This window comes from Scheffersomyces amazonensis (genome assembly GCF_036850825.1).
Source record: "Scheffersomyces amazonensis strain UFMG-HMD-26.3 chromosome Unknown RJT21scaffold_4, whole genome shotgun sequence".
Taxonomy (NCBI): Eukaryota; Fungi; Ascomycota; class Pichiomycetes; order Serinales; family Debaryomycetaceae; genus Scheffersomyces; species Scheffersomyces amazonensis.
Window position 1 is genome coordinate 381,702 of NW_027042744.1, and position 21,468 is coordinate 403,169.

Here is a 21,468-nt window from a genome sequence, read left to right on the forward strand (position 1 = left end):
GGCTCCTATTCAGGACCATGACCGATTCGATTTCTTAGCCAAACACTGAAAATTCTGATACGTAATATAATCTAAAGTGGTATATTTTATGGATATTGTGAATGATTTGTCTTTGTATGAATACATTTTACTAACTATTCATAGCATTCACAATTCTTGTATGATAAGAATCATATTATTTGCCTTATATATGTGTATGTGTATAATGTTTTCCCAATTAATAAACTGATAAGTTGTGCTATATCAATCTATTGTTATTATATATATTATTATATTCTTTTTTAGTATTTTATTTTATTTTACTTATTTACTGTTTTATTTTAAAATTATTTTTATTCTTATTCTTATTCCACTCTAAAGCAGAGATGAAAGACAAGAAGTGGCTAATGATGTTTCCATGCTAATCATGAATACTTCTGATTACAACATATTTAAATCGTGTACTATAATTGTAGACACGTCTGAAGCCTTTACTTTAAATTCTCTTATCATCTATGCTCATTAGAGTGGAACATTTTTGTAGACATTAAGCCTGATAAAGTCTAGCATTGAGTTGTGCAACTTTGACACGTAAATTTCACATCCATTCACTATTTTTAGGATGCGTGTAAACAAAAAAAAATTAAAATATCGAAAATATGTCAATACTTTAATATTAATCTATAATAGTCGTTGTCTCTTATCTGAATGAATTTTATATAGGACTGTGTGAAGTTATTTATTCATAACCGTTCTAATGGACCAACAACCAGTACTAGTAACTGAAATAGATACCCCTACTCATGAATTATTATTCGATGATTTAATTCCATTACCATTTAAAATATTATTCATAATTCAATTTGGTACATTCTTATGGTTTTCATTATCATATATACTATATAATTATACTAATTTAAATTTATTACGATTGTTGGATTTATCATATAATCCTCATAATTATGCTCAATTAGATTCTCGTGATCATGGAGAATCAGGATTTGAATCAGGAGAATTTAGATCAACTATTCCACCTTCAATTAATGAAAATAATTTATTAATAACAGGAATTTGGAATAATCTTAAAGCCATAACCATAGTTAACGTTTTATCATGGACATTATTTAAAATAGTTCAAACTAATTATGAACATACTGCTGAACATACTGATAATCCTTTTGCAACTGTGTTTGCTCCATTATATTATATTTTACCAATAATTGCATTCTCCTACTTGTTTTATAGATTATTTTATAAATCAACATCACGAAATAATGCTGTTAACCATAAGGGACAATTTAGAGTGTATACAACTATGAAGAGAATTTTATTGGGATTTATAAATTCAACAACAATGAGAACTAATGATATTTTAATATCAGATAGTTTAACTTCATATTCTAAAATTTGTAATGATTTCGGATTATTCTTTTGGAATTATTATTATTCTGATGATATAGCTTATGATATACATCTTGAATTTATTATTTTATGTATCCCAACATTCATTAGAATAAGACAATGTTATTTGGAATATACTATCACTAGAAAGAATCAACATATACTCAATTTATTGAAATATGCTTCTGCATTAGGACCATTGTTAGTTAACTTATCCATCAAATACAATTTAACTTTAAAACCATTTGAAGCTGATGAGATGGTTCAACAAATACTTATGAAAAAAATTGAATTTTTGAATAATTGGTGGTATATCTTCTCATTTATTAATTCAACATATTCATTTATATGGGATGTCAAAATGGATTGGAATTTTGAATTGTTTGATTCATTAATTAATCCAAATAAAAAATTCAGAGTTTTAAGAAATAAATTAGCATTTAAAACTACGGCAGTCTACTTTGTAATCATTATCTTGGATTTCATATTAAGATTTGTTTGGGTATTGAAACTTTTCATTATTACTGAAGAGTTAGATAATTCAACTTATTTACATGTTTTCTCTACCTTTTTATTTGGCTATGATGCCTTTTCATTTGGGTATACTGTTCTTGAAACACTTGAAATTATAAGAAGATGGCTTTGGTGTTTTATTAAATTAGAGTCAGATTGGGTAAAATTAGAACCTGGCGATTACGATATTGAATTAACACCTACTAGTGCCAATAAAAGAGATACTTGAGTATTTCACAAAGAAATTCTAAATGAAAACAAAACATTTATAGTTACAGTTATAGATTTAATAATAATCCAATCAATATAATATTTATTTATATTTTATATATATATATATATTTGACTGTAGTAGGTAGTATACTTAAGTATATGAAATAAATTATGCAAAGTTTAATAGAAATAATGTATGTGTGATGAATACACTAATTAACGAAATGAATGAATAGGTAAATTGTAAACTAAAATACATGCAAAAGATCAAAAGAAATAACTCAACCACTTTTAATTACTGTCAAGCCATTTTTGAGCAGCATTTCTCCATGCTAAATCAGCTTTTGGACTCACTCTATTTTCACTAAGATATTGATATTTTAATGGGGATTTAATAAGGAGATAAATGACACCAACAGAACCCATGGTTGCAATAGCTGCAATACTTAAACTAGGAGCGTGAGCCATTGTTAATTCAAGTGATTATTAAATGTAATAGTAATAACTACTTATTCAAACTAATTACTATGTTCAGTCTGTATTACTCTTTTGTTTGAATTTGGTTGGTTGTGAGAAGACACTGAGAAAATGTTTTGACCGTTGGTACACGACCTTTCACGATTTTTTTTTTTAGTGGTGAAAAATCATGAAAAAAAATTCAGTCTTCAGTAAGATCAAAGCTATATAGATTCGAAATATTAATATATCAGTGTCAATAAGTTATTCTGTAAGGAAGATGTTACGGAGACTGATAGTAAGGGTATCTCAGGTTAAACCCAATCTTCTAACTGGAATTTGTAAACCAGTTTTAAACACCAAAAATATCATTACCATCATAAATTCATCCCGTTCATATTCTACCAAATTATCCAATTATGAAGTACCAGTAGAAGCTAAATATGATAATATACAAGATTATGGAAGTTATAAACATAACATTTTCACTCATAGATTACCAGAATCAAGTGCATCACAATCTCCTCCTTTAGTTGCCTTACATGCTAGATTAAATTTACCATCAAGTTATAGTTTATCAACATTATCTCAAGCTTTAAATTTAAACAGATATGATGATGGATTAGCTAATAATTTTGGATTAAATGTATTGGGAAAGAATATGTTATCTTATTATGTTAATGAATGGTTATTAATAAGATATCCAAGATTACCTATGCCTGTTCATAATGTTGCTGTTAATGCTTTAATGGGACCACAAGTAATGTATGAAATCGGTAAACAATGGGGTATTGAAGTTGATAAAAGTTCTAAATTGGATAAATTCTTAAGTCAAGAATCTCAATTTTTAAAATATGGAAGATTAAGATTTATTGAAGAAGAACTGAAATATCCAGATAAGCCAGCCGAAACTGGAATTTATGAATTAACTAATGAAGAAGTAAAATCTTTAGATAAGCAAAATTCTACTTTCATATCTGAAGAAGTTAATGCTTATAGTTCTGCAGTAATTGCCATAATTGGGGGTTTATATACTCATGCTGGAGAAGAAGCCACCAAAGAATTTATTAATAACCATATTTTATCTCGTAAATTACCTTTGGAAAATATGTTTGAATTTAGTCAACCAACCAGAGAATTAGTAAGATTATGTGATAAATTACAATTTGAAGATCCAATAGATATCAGATTAATTGCTGAAACCGGTAGATTATCAGCTCATGCAATTTATGTTGCAGGAGTTTTCTGTGGCGTTGAAAAATTGGGTGAAGGAGTTGGATCATCATTAGCTGAAGCCAGAACCCGTGCTGTTATAAATTCACTTATGGGTTATTATTTATATAGTCCTATTGACAATGAAGGTAATGAAGTCAAATTACCAAGCGATGAAGAATATAAATTCGATGGTATAATTGGACCAGGTGATATTGCCATTTAGGTAGACATCATTTTAATTTTGCATGTAAAACAATTTATACATAGTATTCTTTATTCTGTACATATACATTTCACATTTACATATATAAGATTTATATATAATTAAATATTTGTAATTAAAAATTAACAAAATAGACTTAAAAAGAAGATCAAATGTAATTACTTACCGCAAGCTCCATTAGCTGCATTGGCTGCAATAGCTTTATCTAAACTCTTGAAACATCTAGTTTGAGCAGGATTTGGAACCATATTCTTTAATCTTTGAGTAGAATCTTGAATCTTTTCTAAATCTAAGACACATGAATAATATTGAGCACCAAGAGCAGTACAGTTTGATGGAGAGTCATAAGCAACAAAATCAAAAGTACATTGGGAAATACCAAAGTCGGCATCTTCATTGAAACAGAAACCAGAGGTGTTTTGAATATCTCTCTTGAAAACACCACTAGCTTCTTCAGTATAATAAGCACTAGTATCATAATTTCTCTTATATAAACCAGTTTGTTGAATTTCATGAGTGTTTAAATTGACTTTAACAACTTCACCATTTTTATGAATAGTTGTAACAACAGTATATTCAGAAGGATCTTCTTCAGCTTCTAAATCAGCTAAATGTTTAATAACCAATTCAGTTGGAGGTAAAATAGCATATCCTTGTTCATCCCTAAGTAAATCAAATGCATTAACCTTTGAACTAAGGGATAATAAAGATAATGCTACAGCAGAAATGAAATTGACAGAAACCATTATATATAATAATAATTGATCCCAATGTATAACAACTACAAACCAGTTTATTAACCGTAAACTATTTATTAATTGAAAACAATAAGGAAATGAACAAACTTATATAAGGACGCAAGAAAAATTTTAATCCAAATATTTTTGACATATGCGTATAGCTGATCTTTTTGATAAAAATTATCTTTTCCATCCATCCCCCATCAGTGCACATAATATTAATTAAGTGGGCTTTTTTGCATATAAAATTAACTTTCGGCTTATTGTCGTTACTGTATTTTTATTGGCCAGATTTATTTTACATTTTATATACAACAGAACATTAAACTAGATAACATTAAACTAGATAACTTTAATTTAATATAATCATTATAAATGAAAGATTATAACCTACATAGCTTCTAATTAAATAGAGAGAACCATTGGTATTATACAATATTACAATAAAATACTCATAGTAAAACAAAATTTCGAAACTGCCAAGATATCTCGTCAATGGAACTCTACTAAATGTTATAAATTCGGTTCGGCTTTGCACTAATTCTTACCTCTATGTATATATCAAAAATTCACCCAATCCTTAAGTGGGTTAAAAACAGAGGCATGGATGTTTTTGGGGGTCGCAAATTCCACAAAAGCCCAACTTAGTAAATTAAAATATTGCTTATAAAATTGAAACATGCGCACTGACTTTAATAGATGGTACATTCATAATGGGGCAACAATGTCCTTTACTTTTATTAGCTTTTTGCGATATCTATAATTTTACCGAGACTAAAAATTTACTGAACTAGTTGGTAGAGAAGATCTTACCAATTGCTTAAAATGCATAATCTGAGGTAATTTTTGTGGTTGTAAGACTAATTATTAGGTTGGTTGCAAATTTATTGAGCCCAGATATTTTTTAAGCTACTGTACTGATATGCGGCTATGAAAAGTGAAACAACACTAATCGCATAAACTACATTATTGGATATCTATAATAAACCTCACTCTGACTCTTACTTTGAAACGTAAGTTGTAATATTTGTCCTCCTTATTCTGATAATTGAATTATGAGTCTTCTGGATATAATCAATTTCAATGATGCAATAGCTGCCTTATCAAATCTACCTAGGCACATATATCCCTTAACTATCAGTATCCAAGGATGGAGGCGGTATCAAGAATTGAAGCAGCAGTTGTAAACTTACTTGGGCAATCGAAATCATGATGAGATTGTTGAAATTCTTGCCAAGTATGACATTTCTGATTATATCAAACAAAGCATAGAAGAGGATCAAATCTTGAGGCTCCTCTTGCGTCTTCACAACTTTCACTTAATGCTGGAATTTGAAGTCGGGGTTGATTGGGTGCTGGTACAAATTATTTATAAATTCGTCAACTGTTTTCTAGAATATGTTAATGAATCCGAAAAAGAATTATTACAGTCTTACTTCTTTTTCACTACTAGTTTAAACTTTCGGATAACTATGGAGATGCCTGCCAACAACAATCAGCCAGAAAGAAATGTCTCCACATCAGTTAGTCCGTCAGACAATTCAGAATTTTCAAAGACAAATGAAATACGTTACCATTCTGTCAAAAACATCATAGGCTGCTTCTATCCATCCACTACTCAACTTAAAAAGTTTGAAATTCCAAAATCCATCTTTCACTTTACCCGGGATCAGTTATTAAGAGTAATATTATTTCCTACTCAATTTGAATACGAATTGATCGATAATTCTGAAAATGCAATAGTTGAGCAATTACAAATTAATATAATAGAACCAGTGTCGCAGTTCATAGGATATATATATAATGAACAAGTGACATCACATACTAATCATGTATTGGGAGTATCATATGAGTCTCGACGTGTTTTTGTTACTCCAGATATTACTGTGCTGTTTCCAAAGTTTAACCTTCCAATAGAAATTAAAAAGAAAAATGTTGCTGATTATTTTAAAGATTTTAATGAAAATCAAATAAACCATAGTAATAGTGATTTAATCGAGATTTTTACACACTTTATTCGTGAGATGTTGATGGCAGGATCTCCAATCGCAATATTATCAAATTCCAGTGCAACACTAATTATTGATATACAGAATTACAAGGTAAGTGATTTTATTGGCTTGAATTACTGCAAAATTTTGAGACGTATTAATTGTAACATATTTTACTTAGACGACTATGATGCTCCTTCCTCGGATAGTACCTAATCAATTAGGACAAGAGTTCTTATTGTCTTGATGAATTGTAGAACTCATCAATTAAAGATAAAGAAAAAAATGAACAATTTTTATAGTAAGTTGATAATTGATATGAGACTTCGGGATATTCTAGTTTTGCGTCTTTGTCAAGTTGTGAAAGACAATGTGTTGAACAACTAGGAGGTAAATGGGAAGCAAATAACCCCTATTTTAATCTACCTTCTATTCTTCTTGGAACAAATAAAGAATTTCAAGATTTTAGCAAACAAAAAAGGCAAAAGTAAATTAAACGCTCTATATATAGTAAATAAAATAAATATCACAAAACAAATCTTATATTCTCTATTATAATTCAACTTACGCAATATGAGCTTCATTTTCCCTATCAAATGTCGCACCCATTTATACCTGTTCAAATTATCAATTCATTTTGCAACACTGTAATATTGTTTTGGAAATATCATTTATGATTCTTAACTTGTGAGGTCTAACTATTTCTAAGACTGACATATATCAGAATTCACGGATATTTAAATGAATATACTATTCTCTTTCAACCCTATTCGCCTATCTCCATAGACCTTTGATTGAAAGATTTGACCAGAATTCTGACTTTAGGACTTTCTATTTAGTAATTGAGCTAATATCAGTATAAGTGCAATTATATTATTAAGCTATTCTACCAGCTAACTTAAACAATTGTGTCTTTAGTTTTATTTGAATTTGTTGCGAAAATTCATAATTGAGAGGTCAAATCTTTAATATTGTCAATAAATTGAACTAGAACTATAAAATTATGAACTGGTTAACAAGAACACAGTAAGTTAGCTACAAAACTACTACCTTCATATCTTATACGGGGCTCCCTATAATCAAACATCATCGTCATAAACCTCATTATTTTCAAATACAAAACTATACTCATCTAATAGGCTGCTAATAAACGATTAATCAGAGTCAAAATCTCATCTGAAAAATTTTCTGTATGCAGTACTGGTCAATTTTTCTTAGTGCAACAATGAAATATTTCATCAGTATCATCTCCAGTTTATACTACATTATTTTAATATTCTTCTTCTAGTTTCAGTATTCAACTCAAACCCTTAGGCTTATTAGCTTAGATAAAAAGCCCAACGACTCAACTAACTAGTTAAACATGTCAACTCCACAATTAAACATTCTTGTGATAGGTAACGGTGGTAGAGAACATGCTATTGTATGGAGATTAGCTCAATCTCCATCAGTTTCTAAAATTTACGTAGCTCCAGGTAATGGAGGTACTGGAAGTATTGATCCAATTAAAATTGTCAATGTCCCTCATTTATCAGGTAGTCCAAAAGATTTTGATCAATTACAAAAATTTGCTGTAGAAAATAAGATCAATTTAGTTGTTCCTGGTCCTGAACAACCTTTAGTTGATGGTATTAGTACTATTTTCACTAAAGTTGGTATTCCTGTTTTTGGCCCATCAGCTAAAGCAGCTTTAATGGAAGGTTCAAAGGCTCATTCCAAGATTTTTATGGATAAACACAATATTCCAACTGCTAGATTTCAAAATTTTACTTCTGTTGAAGAAGCAAAGAAACATATTGAAACTATCGATTACAAAATTGTTTTGAAAGCTGATGGAATTGCTGCTGGTAAAGGTGTATTAATTCCAGAAACTAAAGAAGAAGCTTTGAAAGGTCTTAATGAAATTATGGTCGACAAGAATTTTGGTGATGCCGGTAATGAAATTGTTATTGAAGAATTCTTAGAAGGTGACGAATTAAGTATTTTAACCATTACTGATGGTTACTCCTTCTTTAACTTACCAGCTGCTCAAGATCATAAAAGAATTGGTGATGGTGATAAAGGTTTAAATACTGGTGGTATGGGTGCTTATGCTCCTGCTCCAATTGCCACTCCAGCTGTTCTTAAGAAAATTGATGAACAAATCATTAAACCAACTATTGATGGTATGAGAAAGGATGGTTACCCAATGAATGGTGTCTTATTCACTGGTATAATGTTGGGACCAAATAAAGAACCAAAAGTTTTAGAATATAACGTTAGATTTGGTGATCCAGAAACTCAAACTGTTTTACCTTTATTATCTAATGATACTGATTTAGCTCAAGTTTTCTTAGCTTGTGCTGAACATAGATTAGATTCTACAACCATTCAACTTAAAAAGGATACTTTTTCAACTACTGTTGTTATGGCAGCTGGTGGTTATCCTGAATCCTATAAAAAGGGTGATGAAATCACTGTTAAGACTCCATTACCATCAGACACATTTATTTTCCATGCTGGAACTAGTGAAAAGGAAGGTAAAATTGTAACTGCTGGTGGTAGAGTTATTGCATCTACTGCAACTGCCTCAAGTTTAAGAGAAGCTGTCGACAAGGCTTATATTGGTGTTGATCATGTCTCATTCAATGGAAAATACAATAGAAAGGATATTGCTCATCGTGCATTCCGTGATGCTGCTACTACTACTAAGAGTGGTGTAACTTACGCTGAAGCAGGTGTTTCCGTTGATAACGGTAATTTATTAGTCGACCAAATTAAAGCTAAAGTTAAATCTACTGCTAGACCAGGTGCTGATTCTGATATTGGTGGATTTGGTGGATTATTCGACTTAAAAAAGGCTGGATATAATACTGATGAAACTTTATTGGTTGCTGCTACTGATGGTGTTGGTACTAAATTAAGAGTTGCTCAAATTATGAATATTCATGATACTGTTGGTATTGATTTAGTTGCTATGAATGTTAATGATTTAGTAGTTCAAGGTGCCGAACCTTTAATCTTTTTAGATTATTTCGCTACTGGTAAATTGGATATTGAAGTTGCTGCTAAATTTGTTAGTGGTGTTGCTGATGGTTGTATTCAAGCTGGATGTGCCTTAGTTGGTGGTGAAACTTCTGAAATGCCAGGTATGTATGATGTTGGTCATTATGATACTAATGGTACTGCTGTTGGTGCTGTCACTAAGGATAAAATATTACCAAAGATTGAAAACATGAAAGCTGGAAATGTTTTAATAGGTATTAAATCAGATGGTCTTCATTCCAATGGTTTCTCTTTAGTGAGACATATCATTGAAAAATCTGAAGATTATGATTATAAATCTATTGCTCCATGGACTAACTCAGGTAAGACTATTGGTGAAGAAATTTTAGTTCCTACTAAGATTTACGTTAAACAATTTTTAAAATCTATTAATGAAGGATTATTATTAGGTTTAGCTCATATTACTGGTGGTGGTTTAGTGGAAAATATTCCAAGAGCCTTACCTAAGAATTTACAAGCTAAAATAGACATTAAGACTTGGGAAGTTCCTACTATTTTTAAATGGTTTGGAAAGCAAGGTAATGTTCCATATGAAGATATCTTAAAGACATTTAATTTAGGTATTGGTATGGTATTAATTGTTGAAGCTAAGAATGTCGATGCCGTATTAAAGAACTTAAAACATGAAGGTGAAGATGCTGTAATTATCGGTAACTTGGTTGAAAAGACTGATTCCAGTGATCATGGATGTGTTGTCGATAACATTGAAGGTTTATATTAGATACCAAAATGTATATCTAGTCAATTTACTCTCTAATTCTTCATTCCATTTTTGAATCATTCATCTGATAAATGAATATTCTATGTACATTATTATTATTTTTATTTGTTAGTCCAGTAGCACCTTAAACGATAGATACGTTCATAAAATAAATATATATAAAGCATTTACTGAATTCTATTTAATCAATACTCTAAATGGTAGACCCTATTACATAGTCTAATCATATGCAGGCTATATTTGACATTCAGTGGGATTTCTTTAGTTCTAGCAACAACTTGCTTACATAAGATTTATACAAATTCATATACAATCATTAAGTTCTACTATACAATATATTGTTATCATGTACATGAAAGGCTACTCCTTTCTACTAACCCCAGAAGGTTGCAAATATAAGCGACCATCTACTTTTACTTTGTAAGTCACGTGCAAAATGCAAATTCAAAATAACCACAGTCCATAATAGATTATGGGTAGTAAGGTATTTAAAAAGATGAGGAGATTTTCGCTCTTCATTTCGAAATGGGGTAGAGAATTATTTACATAGACGAACCCCATATGCATATATAGATGAATCAGTTATACAGTAGTGGGAACATAACCAAAATGAGAGGGAGCATATATCTTAGTAATCAAATCCTCTCCTATTTGTTGTAGTATTGCAAATTGACCTGTCAAAGTGATGAGGCTAAACCTAGGAAATGTAGAAGACGCTAATAAATACCCAATCCAGTAATAGTTCGCAGGGCATAGACTAATAATAAATTTACGGAAGCTTTCTTAGGTATAAAAACATTCCGCTTTTGCGAATGTTACATTATGGGAGTCCTTCGCCAATAGACATAAACGGAATTGTTTTTTTTTTCTTGCGCAGCTAAATATCCAGGGGAATATGTAGTAGATAGCAGCAATTGACCGATTTGAATTAATAATCAAACAATTAACGAACGATTATATATATATAGATCAGTTTGGCTTATCTGAATCAACCGAATAATATAGTTGAGTTGGCTTATAAGATTTAAGTTTTTGCATATGCTTAAGTAATAAGATTGCTATTTCATTATTGTTTAGTCTTATCTCATCGTACAGTACCTATATTGTCTCTCTCTACTTACTGGTAATTAGTGCAACCCCCACGCACTTTGACTAAGTTCAACTCGACTCAACTCAACTCAACGCTCCCTAAAAAAAATTGATTTAGTGAAAGTTAACGATAAATTTCTTTTTTTCCCATCGCAATTAAAGCCAAGAATAGCGAGATTTCCATAGTCTGGATTAGTGGAACAAAATTTGACGCTTGTCAGAGTAAAAGATAAGTTTAACGGTAATTTTGACATTAAATTTCATTCTCCACACCACAGTCAACTAATTCAATATAATTCCATCTATTTTGATTTGTTAGAAATCACTCTAGGTTATTGCCATAGTTCAAATCAATTGCATCCAAATTCATCTTTGAAATAAAAATTTAAAGGTGCAATATTTCATCTATTACCTTTACCGGCCACAAAAGGGAATCACAAAAGCCTGCAATATAATAATAATTAAGTACATATATTATTAATAAGAATATAATAATCAGTACTTATAAGGAAAATTTTTTTATACAACCCTATCTTAACTTTAATATTGGTACTTAGTTCCATACCCTGTTTCTTCCTTAGTTGGATATAAGGTGGTAACGTTCATTCATTCACTATTTTCATCCATTCAATAATAATTTTTTTTTTCAGTTCATCTTTATTTTAGCATCACCCTGTACCGATGGGTTTATTATCTTTGGGAACTCCCTTAGATTGGCATGATTCAAAGAAATATAATGAACATGTTCGTGATAATGGTATAACTCAACTCATTAATATCTTTAAACAACACGCTCAATCAAGAAATAATGATAAATATCTTTGGGGTGATGAAGTTGAATATATGTTGGTAACAATCGATGATAAAAATCAATGGGCTCGTTTAACTATAGATAAAGATTATATCTTAGATGATTTAAATGATCCTGAGAAATCATTATCAAAATCTCTTGATAATAATGTTTTATTTCATCCTGAATATGGTAGATTTATGATTGAAGCAACTCCTGCTAAACCTTATGATGGTGATTCATTAGATGATTATGTTTATGTTGAACAGAATATGATAAAGAGAAGAGATATAAGTCAATCTGAATTACCTGATAATATCAGACCAATAACTTTAACAACTTTCCCAAGAATGGGTTGTGGAATTTTTACATCTCCAGCAGCAAAACCAATAGGTCCAGCTTCTCAATCTTTATTCTTACCAGATGAAATTATAAATCGTCATGTAAGATTCCCAACATTAACAGCCAATATTAGAAAGAGAAGATCTTGTAAAGTAGCTATTAATTTACCTTTATATCCTGATAGATATACTAAGTTATTAGATGATTCCATTCCTAAAGATAGAGATTTATTCTTAAGTGATAAAGAGCCCTTTATTGGAGCTTCAAAACCAGGTCATGTTTATATGGATTCCATGGGTTTTGGTATGGGGTCAAGTTGTTTACAAATTACTATGCAAGGTAAAAATATTGAAGAAGCTAGATATCTTTATGATTCTTTAGCCCCAATTACTCCTATTATGTTAAGTTTATCAGCAGCTGCCCCAATTTTTAAAGGATTCTTAGTTAATCAAGATGTTAGATGGAATGTTGTTAGTGGATCTGTTGATGATAGAACTTTTATTGAAAGAGATATTAAACCATATCCAGAATATAATTTATTTGGAGGATTAAATGTTGATCAAAATTCAAAATTATCTAGTAAACATAGAGTCACTAATGAATTCGGAGATTGGAGTGGACTCTTTACTAAAGAAGGTAAACCTATTCAAAAAGTTCCAAAATCAAGATATGATTCTATTGATGCATATTTAGCAGATGTTAATTATTCCACTAATTACTTTAAGGATAAATTTAATGATATTTCTCCTCCAATAAATCAAAAAATTTACAATCGATTAATTGATGAAAAATCAAAATTGTTTGATAGTCATCTTGCCAAACATTTTGCACATTTATTTATTCGTGATCCTCTAGTAATTTTTAGTGAAAGAGTTAATCAAAATAATGAATTAGAGAATGATCATTTTGAAAACATTCAATCAACAAATTGGCAAACATTAAGATTCAAACCTCCTGCATTATATGAACCAAATACTGATTTAAGTAATACTCCTGGTTGGAGAGTTGAATTCCGTCCTATGGAAATTCAATTAACTGATTTTGAAAATGCTGCATATTCTAATTTCATATCATTATTATCTAAATCTATTATTAAATTCCAACCAAATTTTTATATTCCAATTCTGAAAATTGAAGAAAATATGGAGACTGCTCATAAGGTTGATTCAGTAATTAAAGAACAATTCTGGTTTAAAAGTTTAGATCAATGGAATCTTGATAGTGGAGATTTTATTGGCTATGATTTATCATGGTTTGATAGATTCTTAAACGCTGGAAATGATGAATTAGAAGTTGGAGAAGTTTATGTTAATGGATATTCATTAAATGGAGCTATAATAAATAAAGAACAAAGAACTCAACTTAATGGTAGTGTATCAATGTCTACATCATCTACTGCATCTTCATCAATAAGTTCTAGTGGACAAACTTCACCAATTAATAGAGTTAGTACTAGTCGTAAAACTATAGCTGCTACAGCTGATATTGATGATGGAGGTATTGATCAAAGATATACTATTAATGAAATTATTAATGGTACAGATAAATTCCCTGGATTAATTAGATTAATTATTAAACTTATTGCTACTGATTTAGTACCAAAAAGTCAAACTCATCATTGTGAAAGTCAAGAATTAGCAAAGAGTTTAATAAGAATTAAGCATTATTTAATTTTAATCTCCAATAGAGCTAGTGGTAAAATACCTACTATTGCTAATTGGTTAAGATCTAAAGTATTAAAATCGGAATTATATCATGAAGATTCCAAAGTTAGTGAACAATTAAATTATAAATTAGTTAAGGATTCACTTGCAGTAACTGATTTAAGTGATGAAAGATTAGTACGTGAAGTACTTGGAGAGATTGTAACTGATTACTTATTAAACAATAACTCTGTTTAGATATAAACAATCGTATTAGTAATAATAATAATAAGAATAATTATGATATAATAATAATCTATAGACTAATTTAATTACAATTAATATTTATTTAATTAGTATTTAATTACTCACAGTACAGTTTGCAGCTAAAAAAAAAAAATAGATGAGTATTTGTAGTGCCCCATTTCCTGCACATACGGTTTTACCTAATTGGGGAAACCGACTGGAATTCCTCGTTGACCTACACTACACGACCAGACATTGTCTGGGTTTTGTTTTTCTTTGGCGATGGTACGTGACGATACACCAATACGAGTTTCAGTTTAAATATCTAACTATATAATACAAAATATCGATAGACTAACATTATATACTAAAAGTAAAAAGTAAAGAAAGTACTAAATAATTGTAGTATATAAGATTTTTCAAATATTCAAAATTTTGATCAAGTTAGACCAATCCATCATAATATTTATTTGTAATATCAAATACTATAAAACTATAAAATATAAATAATATAAATACACGAAGAGAGTATGGGATTTTTTGATAACGTTAAATCGTTTATTCATTCCATATCTACTGATGATCATTATGCATCATATGATTCTCCATATAAAACTTCAGGAGTAATTAATAATTCAAATATTATAGGTAATAATAATGATGGAGGAATTCCATCAAATGGATCAAATTCAAGATTACATGAATTAAATAGATTAAATAATAATAATTCTTCAACCAATATATTAATAGATAATCATATTGGTTATACTCCAGGAATGAAATCTTCATCAACAGAAGTTCAATTACAAGAATTTAATAATAATGGTCAACCTCCTTTACCATCAATTGATTCACTTTGGGATAGAATTGATCATTGGATTGAAGAAGAATATCCTGAAATTGATGAAAATTTAAATGATGGTGCAACTACTGCTGATTTAAATGAATTTGAAAATGATTTAGGTTGTGGAGCTTTACCAAATGATTTTAGACAATTTTATAAAAGACATGATGGTCAATTTTTAGGTGGTAAACCAACAGGATTAATTATGGGTTTAGCCCTTTTAGATTTAGAATCTTTAATGGAAGATTATGCATTATGGGGGAAAGTTGCTGAAAGATTAGAAAGACAACAATATATTGCTCAACAACAATTATTACAACAACAACAGCAACAACAACAACAACAATTAGATGCAATTGATGGTGATGCAGAAGGGTCAAGTTCTAGTTCAGCAACTGCCAATGCTTCTGCTTCTGCTTCTGCTCCAATTTCAAATTCTTTTATAGCTAATCAAAGATCTATACCACCAAATAGTGTTCAACCTTATTATTATCATAAAGGATGGCTTCCAATATTAAAAGATCTTGGAGGTAATCAAATTGCTTTAGATTTAGCACCTGGACCGGCTGGAAAATGGGGGCAAATAATTTTATTTGGTAGAGATTTCGATACTAAATTAGTTATTGCATCAAGTTTTCAAGAATTTATTTTTGGTTATGTTAATGATTTAGAATCAGGTAATTATCGTATTGATTCTAATGATGCTGATGAAGATTTGGGATTTTTATCTCGTACAAGAGATGATGATTATATGATTGGTGATGAAGATGAAAATCAAGGTGAATTAACCTTTTATGATCGTGATGGATTAGAGTTTGGTAAGGGAGCATTAAGAGGTAATGTGGGTTATATAGAAGTATTAAAAAGAAGAGCATTAAAGAAATATGGATTAACCGAAAATTTCTCGACTGCTTTTACACCAAAACATATTCCAACTAAGAGAAGTAATAATACTATAACTAGTGATTCTTCTAATACTCCTAATAGATCTCAAAGTCCAATATTAAAAGCCGATGCTCCTATTCCTGCAAGTGTTAAGGCTCCTAGTCCATTAATTAATGTAGAAACAGCTTCTTCATCTGCTAATGTCACTATTCATAAAGAAACTCTTATTGATGATAAGATAGATACTAAGCCAAAAACTGAAGAATCAAAGGCTGAAGAATCAAAAGTAGAAGAAAAAGAATCAGTAAAAGAAGTAGAACCAGTACAAGAATCAGTCGAAGAAGTTGAAGAAGTTGAAGAGACAACTCCCTTAAAGGAAGCAATTGAAGATGAAAATGTCGACCAAGTTGTTGACGGATTGAAGGAGGTAGAATTATAAAAAAGTAAGCCGAAAAAAAATGTAAAGTCATAGAAAAGTTCATATTACTATTAAACCCTCGCTATACCTGTAAACTATCATTATGCGTACATATTTATTACTATTCATTATATACATACACATATACATACACTATACATATATATAGGTATTTTACATATACGTAACATACATACACATACACATACACATATACTTACACATATACATTTCTCATAGATAACATAGATACTGTTCACTATATACCATAATGGATAGCCTAGCAGCTTATATTATAGTGCGCGTTTACCAACTATTTTCAGTAACACTAACATAGCTGTGTTTACCATTACCAGTTTATATCCCTATAATGAACTCTTCAGGTCATTGGGATCATACGGATTATTCCGGTGATAACCGAATAGATACTGCACAAGAACATGACTTTTATAATTCATCATCAGTTAATGCATTAGCTACTTCCCTGCATGCTGAAATTGATGAAAGTAATAATAATGATAGTGATTTATTACTGGCAGATGAAATAAGAACTAATACATTTAATAGTAATCAAATAGATATAGATGAACAAGAAGTTGTTTCTGCTCCATCAGAACAATTAAATTTAGAACAAGCTCAAAGAGTTTATTATGTAAAAGGTTTAGAAGAATTAGAATCTTTACAATTACTTGATTTATCTCCATTAGCCAATTGGAAATTATCATCTTATAAACAAGGATTTGGATTAACTCAATTAAGAGATGATTCACCTGATACTTATTGGCAATCAGATGGTAGTAATGGTAATAATGCTACTAATGCTATATTAAATAATCAATTATGTAATCCTCATTCAATTACTATACAATTTTCTAAAAAAGTATCACTTGAAAGAATATCAATATTTACAAATTATTCAATTGATGAAAGTTATACACCATCTCGTATAAAAATTATGGCAGGAAGTTCTGATGGTTGGGATTTAGGTGAAGTTTGTACTGTAAGTTTTACAAAACCAATTGGTTGGTCTCATATAATATTTAATGGTATAAGAAATGATGGAGTTTTAAAATGTTTTATGGTAAAGATAATTATACTTGCAAATCATCAAGATGGTAAAGATTCACATATTCGAGCCATTAGATGTTTTGGTAAAAAGAAACTTAATTCAATTAATTTACCTCCAACTTTTAATATTGAACGTAGTTCATTAAGTGTAAATAGTGATATTTTAAAAGATTTAAGTTTAGCAAGTGCCATTAGTAGTGCTTCTGGATTTCTGTTAAATCATCGGCAATTAAAAATTGGATCATCATCAATTAATCATATTGATCTGTCTTATAATGAAGAAGATGGACAAATGGATGAATCTGATGCTGATCGAGAAAGTTCAAAAGTATTAAATAATGTTGCTGATGTAATTGGGTTTAATTCAGGGTTTCAAAGTTTAGATTTAACAAGTATTTCATCAATTCGTTGATAAATAATAATAATATTGTTATTTCTATTATATATATTTTTTGTAATATACTAATCTATTTAAGCATTAATCTTTAAGGAAAAGTCAATAACTCCAGTTCCTTGATGAATTGAAGATGTAGAGTAAATATCAATATCATTAGATAAATAATTACCTAAATTTTGTAAAGTTAAACCTCCTGAACATTCTAATAAAAATGATTTATCAGATCCCTTATAATAATCTTTTAAACTTCTAGCAACTTTAATTAATTCATCACCTTTTAAATTATCTAACATAATTACATCAGCTCCTGCATCAATAGCTTCTTTTGCATCTTGTTCAGTACTAACTTCAACTTCAACTTTTATAGCAAATCCACAAACAGATTTAGCTGATTCAACAGCTTTTGTAATACTTCCAGTAGATGTAATATGATTATCCTTTAACATTACCATTGCACTAAGATCATATCTATGAGTATCAACTCCTCCAACTAACATAGAATATTTTTCTAATACTCTTAAACCTGGAGTAGTCTTTCTAGTACCAGCAATTAATCCAGTATAACCATTATCATCAGCTAATTTTTTAGTAATATATGATTGAGTTGCAACTCCTGAAGCTCTAGCTAATAAATTTAAAGCAGTTCTTTCAGAAAGTAATATTTTATTAGCAGGACCTTTAACAGTTGCAACAACAATTTTACCTCCATGGTTTGATAATTGTTCATTAGTAATAAATTCACCTTCTTTATGATACCATTCAACTTCTAATTCACATTGTTTAAATACTTCTTCAGCAAATGGTACTCCACAAATTAATCCAGATTGTTTAATATATAATGAAGCAGTTTCTTCTTTATTTCCAACTACATAAGCTCCAAAATCAAATGAAGGAACATCTTCTGATAAAAAGTCAGTTATTTGTTGTCTCCATTTTCCATTCACTGGTAACAAGTTAGCGTAATTAGATGACATGTTTACTGTATACTATATACTATTTTATTTTATTTTAATCTTAGTCTTTAGTTCTTAGCTATTGCTAAAACTAGTTACTGACTAGTGTCTCACAAATTTTTCAGTGTGTGGAGTGACAGTGACTGCTCGCTACGACAGATTCGTTTGCGTCCCCTAGCACAATTTCCGGGGTCCGATGCGATATAAACAAAATCAGTAAACACTGAAGTATCTGTATTGTCTTTTCATTTCTTTGTTACACCATACTTAAATAGTATGATATGAGTCAGGAACTACTATCGCCAGATGTGTCTGGTTCTATACCGACACCTCCTAATTCTTCACATGGAAAAGGTAAAAGTAAAGGTAAGTTAGTTCAATCCATACTTAATTTTTCAACATCATCCCAACTGAAAACATGTAAAGTATGTGGAATGTCATATTATCAACATATATCTAAAGAAGTTGAAATTCATAAGAAATATCATACAAATTTTATTAATGGAATTATATGGCCAGAATCTTTTACTGCTAAATCTCTAAGAAGTTTTGTAATACCTCCCAAATCAAAGAAACATAAAACTATCCAAGTTCAAATCTTAACTATTGATAAAACAAATAAACGTCAAACCACTAAAATTGAGCAATTACTTGAATTAGTAAATAAAGAATTAAATGCTCCTGAAGATTCTAAATATTGGAAAGATCCCTTAAAGGAATCATCTAAGGTTTTCATATTAAAAATTGAAGATAGAGCTGTTGGTATATGTACTACTGATGAAATTGAAGATATTCAAAAACAAGGTAGATGGATGATTCATAGAACTCAAACAATAGTTCCAAATCAAGTCAATAATTCTATAAGATTAGGAATTTCTAGAATTTGGATAGCTCCAAAATGGCGTCGATTAGGTTTAGCAAATGCGTTACTTGATATTGTACTAAATCATTCAATCTATGGTGATATTTTAAAGAAATATCAAATTGCATTTAGTCAACCAAGTTATAGTGGAGGACTCTTAGCTAAAAAATTTAATGGAGTAATACATAAAAGTGGTGAACTATTAGTTCCTGTCTATTTAGAGTTATAAATAATCCTATATACAATTAATGAAGTTATGATTAAATTATTAAAAATCATTAAATTATTATTCTGTGAAAAGTGCTTGACCTCCTGCAACTTGTACAAGTTTTTCTACATATTCATATACTGCTGCTGTTAAACCTCCACTAACTAAGACTTTAATACTTCGAGGAAGTGCACCTTTAAATAAGCATCTTGGACCTTGCTCTAAGAACAATCTATAAGCAGTACTTAAAGAATCTTTATATATAGTTTTACCATTTTTCAGTTGGATATGAGATTTAATTACATCTAATGGTTGAGTTACTCCAATGACTGCAATAGAAGATAAAATATGTAAACCCATCAGTTGAATAGCAGTATGATTATGACCAAACCATCCTTGTTCAGTATTATGAGGATCAATAAATTGTCTAGTAGCATTATAAGTAGAAAACCATACAGTTGATATAGCAATTTGACGACCAAATGTAATAAAAGTACCTGCTGTAAATCCACCCAATCCCTTTAATGTATATATTTCTTTAACAGTTCCTAAAAAGGTTAAAGAAGGATGTTTATTATAATGAATCTTTAAAGCATCAAGTGGATCATGAGGTCTGGGAGGTTGGAATTTTGAATAATGTTTACCAGCCTTATATTGATTTAATACTTCATTAGTATAATATGCATGAGGTGAAACATATTGTTTAGAAAATACAGACAGATGAGCTTTATGATGTTTACCAGCGACTCCTGAACCTGTAAAATCAGAATTTGGCAGTCTTGTTATTTCATTAAAAAGACTTTGATTTTGAACCATTGAAATTTTAATATTTTCAAATGGGACTAACCATAATGTTTCTATAAAGGCACTCATTAAACCAGCAATAACAATTCTTGGAGCACTAGTCTTTGTTTTACTGACCCCGTGTGAAGAATGAGATTCAATTGCCATAAATTTACACAGCCAATTATAAGCTATAAGTCTTGTTGAATTCTTTATAACTGATCCCAATACTAATGCACTACAACCTCTACTTAATTGAGCTAAACTTGAAGGAAAATTACTTGGTACTTGCCATTTAGTCATTAATGCATGATTATTTAATTGTTGTTGTGTCTTCATAAAATCTAATGGATAAGTTACTGTAGCTGTAACAGCAGCTGCTGTAGATCCAGACACCAACGCAGTTAGTAGATTATCTCCATTTCCTGTAGTGCTCATTGTGG

General features: G+C 29.8%; 12 protein-coding genes across 12 annotated transcripts; 8 read left to right on the top strand and 4 right to left on the bottom strand. All coding sequences in view use genetic code 12, as the record gives it.

Moving 5' to 3' along the window:
* The first annotated feature begins 652 nt into the window (after positions 1-652).
* ERD1 (Erd1p) lies at positions 653-2,208 on the top strand. Its single transcript, XM_064881918.1, has one exon. It carries the CDS (start codon positions 737-739, stop codon positions 2,120-2,122), a length of 1,386 nt encoding a protein of 461 aa, XP_064737667.1. The 5' UTR covers positions 653-736; the 3' UTR covers positions 2,123-2,208.
* Positions 2,209-2,236: 28 nt separating this feature from the next.
* Positions 2,237-2,792, bottom strand: RJT21DRAFT_120972 (uncharacterized protein; the record flags this gene model as incomplete). Its single annotated transcript, XM_064881919.1, has 1 exon — positions 2,237-2,792. A coding segment is annotated over exon 1 (173 nt), but the record flags the coding sequence as incomplete, so codon positions are not given.
* On the top strand, positions 2,793-4,056 carry MRPL3 (mitochondrial 54S ribosomal protein mL44). Its single transcript, XM_064881920.1, has one exon. It carries the CDS (start codon positions 2,843-2,845, stop codon positions 3,998-4,000), a length of 1,158 nt encoding a protein of 385 aa, XP_064737669.1. The 5' UTR covers positions 2,793-2,842; the 3' UTR covers positions 4,001-4,056.
* Positions 4,057-4,853, bottom strand: COI1 (Coi1p). Its single transcript, XM_064883372.1, has one exon. The coding sequence runs from the start codon at positions 4,744-4,746 to the stop codon at positions 4,159-4,161; it is 588 nt and encodes a 195-aa protein (XP_064737670.1). The 5' UTR covers positions 4,747-4,853; the 3' UTR covers positions 4,057-4,158.
* A 902-nt stretch (positions 4,854-5,755) lies between these two features.
* RJT21DRAFT_40177 (uncharacterized protein) lies at positions 5,756-7,050 on the top strand. The gene has a single exon (XM_064884434.1). The coding sequence runs from the start codon at positions 6,063-6,065 to the stop codon at positions 6,945-6,947; it is 885 nt and encodes a 294-aa protein (XP_064737671.1). The 5' UTR covers positions 5,756-6,062; the 3' UTR covers positions 6,948-7,050.
* Positions 7,051-8,009: 959 nt separating this feature from the next.
* ADE5,7 (bifunctional aminoimidazole ribotide synthase/glycinamide ribotide synthase) lies at positions 8,010-10,718 on the top strand. The gene has a single exon (XM_064881921.1). It carries the CDS (start codon positions 8,095-8,097, stop codon positions 10,495-10,497), a length of 2,403 nt encoding a protein of 800 aa, XP_064737672.1. The 5' UTR covers positions 8,010-8,094; the 3' UTR covers positions 10,498-10,718.
* Positions 10,719-12,053: 1,335 nt separating this feature from the next.
* Positions 12,054-14,878, top strand: GCS1 (glutamate--cysteine ligase). The gene has a single exon (XM_064884435.1). It carries the CDS (start codon positions 12,268-12,270, stop codon positions 14,617-14,619), a length of 2,352 nt encoding a protein of 783 aa, XP_064737673.1. The 5' UTR covers positions 12,054-12,267; the 3' UTR covers positions 14,620-14,878.
* A 41-nt stretch (positions 14,879-14,919) lies between these two features.
* SMI1 (Smi1p) lies at positions 14,920-16,967 on the top strand. Its single transcript, XM_064881922.1, has one exon. The coding sequence runs from the start codon at positions 15,138-15,140 to the stop codon at positions 16,773-16,775; it is 1,638 nt and encodes a 545-aa protein (XP_064737674.1). The 5' UTR covers positions 14,920-15,137; the 3' UTR covers positions 16,776-16,967.
* Positions 16,968-17,000: 33 nt separating this feature from the next.
* Positions 17,001-18,264, top strand: RJT21DRAFT_40207 (anaphase promoting complex subunit). Its single transcript, XM_064884436.1, has one exon. It carries the CDS (start codon positions 17,125-17,127, stop codon positions 18,232-18,234), a length of 1,110 nt encoding a protein of 369 aa, XP_064737675.1. The 5' UTR covers positions 17,001-17,124; the 3' UTR covers positions 18,235-18,264.
* RJT21DRAFT_40221 (nicotinate-nucleotide diphosphorylase (carboxylating)) lies at positions 18,264-19,322 on the bottom strand. Its single transcript, XM_064884438.1, has one exon. The coding sequence runs from the start codon at positions 19,191-19,193 to the stop codon at positions 18,294-18,296; it is 900 nt and encodes a 299-aa protein (XP_064737676.1). The 5' UTR covers positions 19,194-19,322; the 3' UTR covers positions 18,264-18,293.
* Positions 19,323-19,453: 131 nt separating this feature from the next.
* Positions 19,454-20,263, top strand: RJT21DRAFT_114515 (uncharacterized protein; the record flags this gene model as incomplete). Its single annotated transcript, XM_064880252.1, has 1 exon — positions 19,454-20,263. The coding sequence occupies one exon, from the start codon at positions 19,454-19,456 to the stop codon at positions 20,261-20,263; it is 810 nt and encodes a 269-aa protein (XP_064737677.1).
* A 57-nt stretch (positions 20,264-20,320) lies between these two features.
* RJT21DRAFT_114516 (uncharacterized protein) lies at positions 20,321-21,463 on the bottom strand (the record flags this gene model as incomplete). Its single annotated transcript, XM_064880253.1, has 1 exon — positions 20,321-21,463. One exon carries the CDS (start codon positions 21,461-21,463, stop codon positions 20,321-20,323), a length of 1,143 nt encoding a protein of 380 aa, XP_064737678.1.
* Between the last annotated feature and the right edge of the window lie 5 nt (positions 21,464-21,468).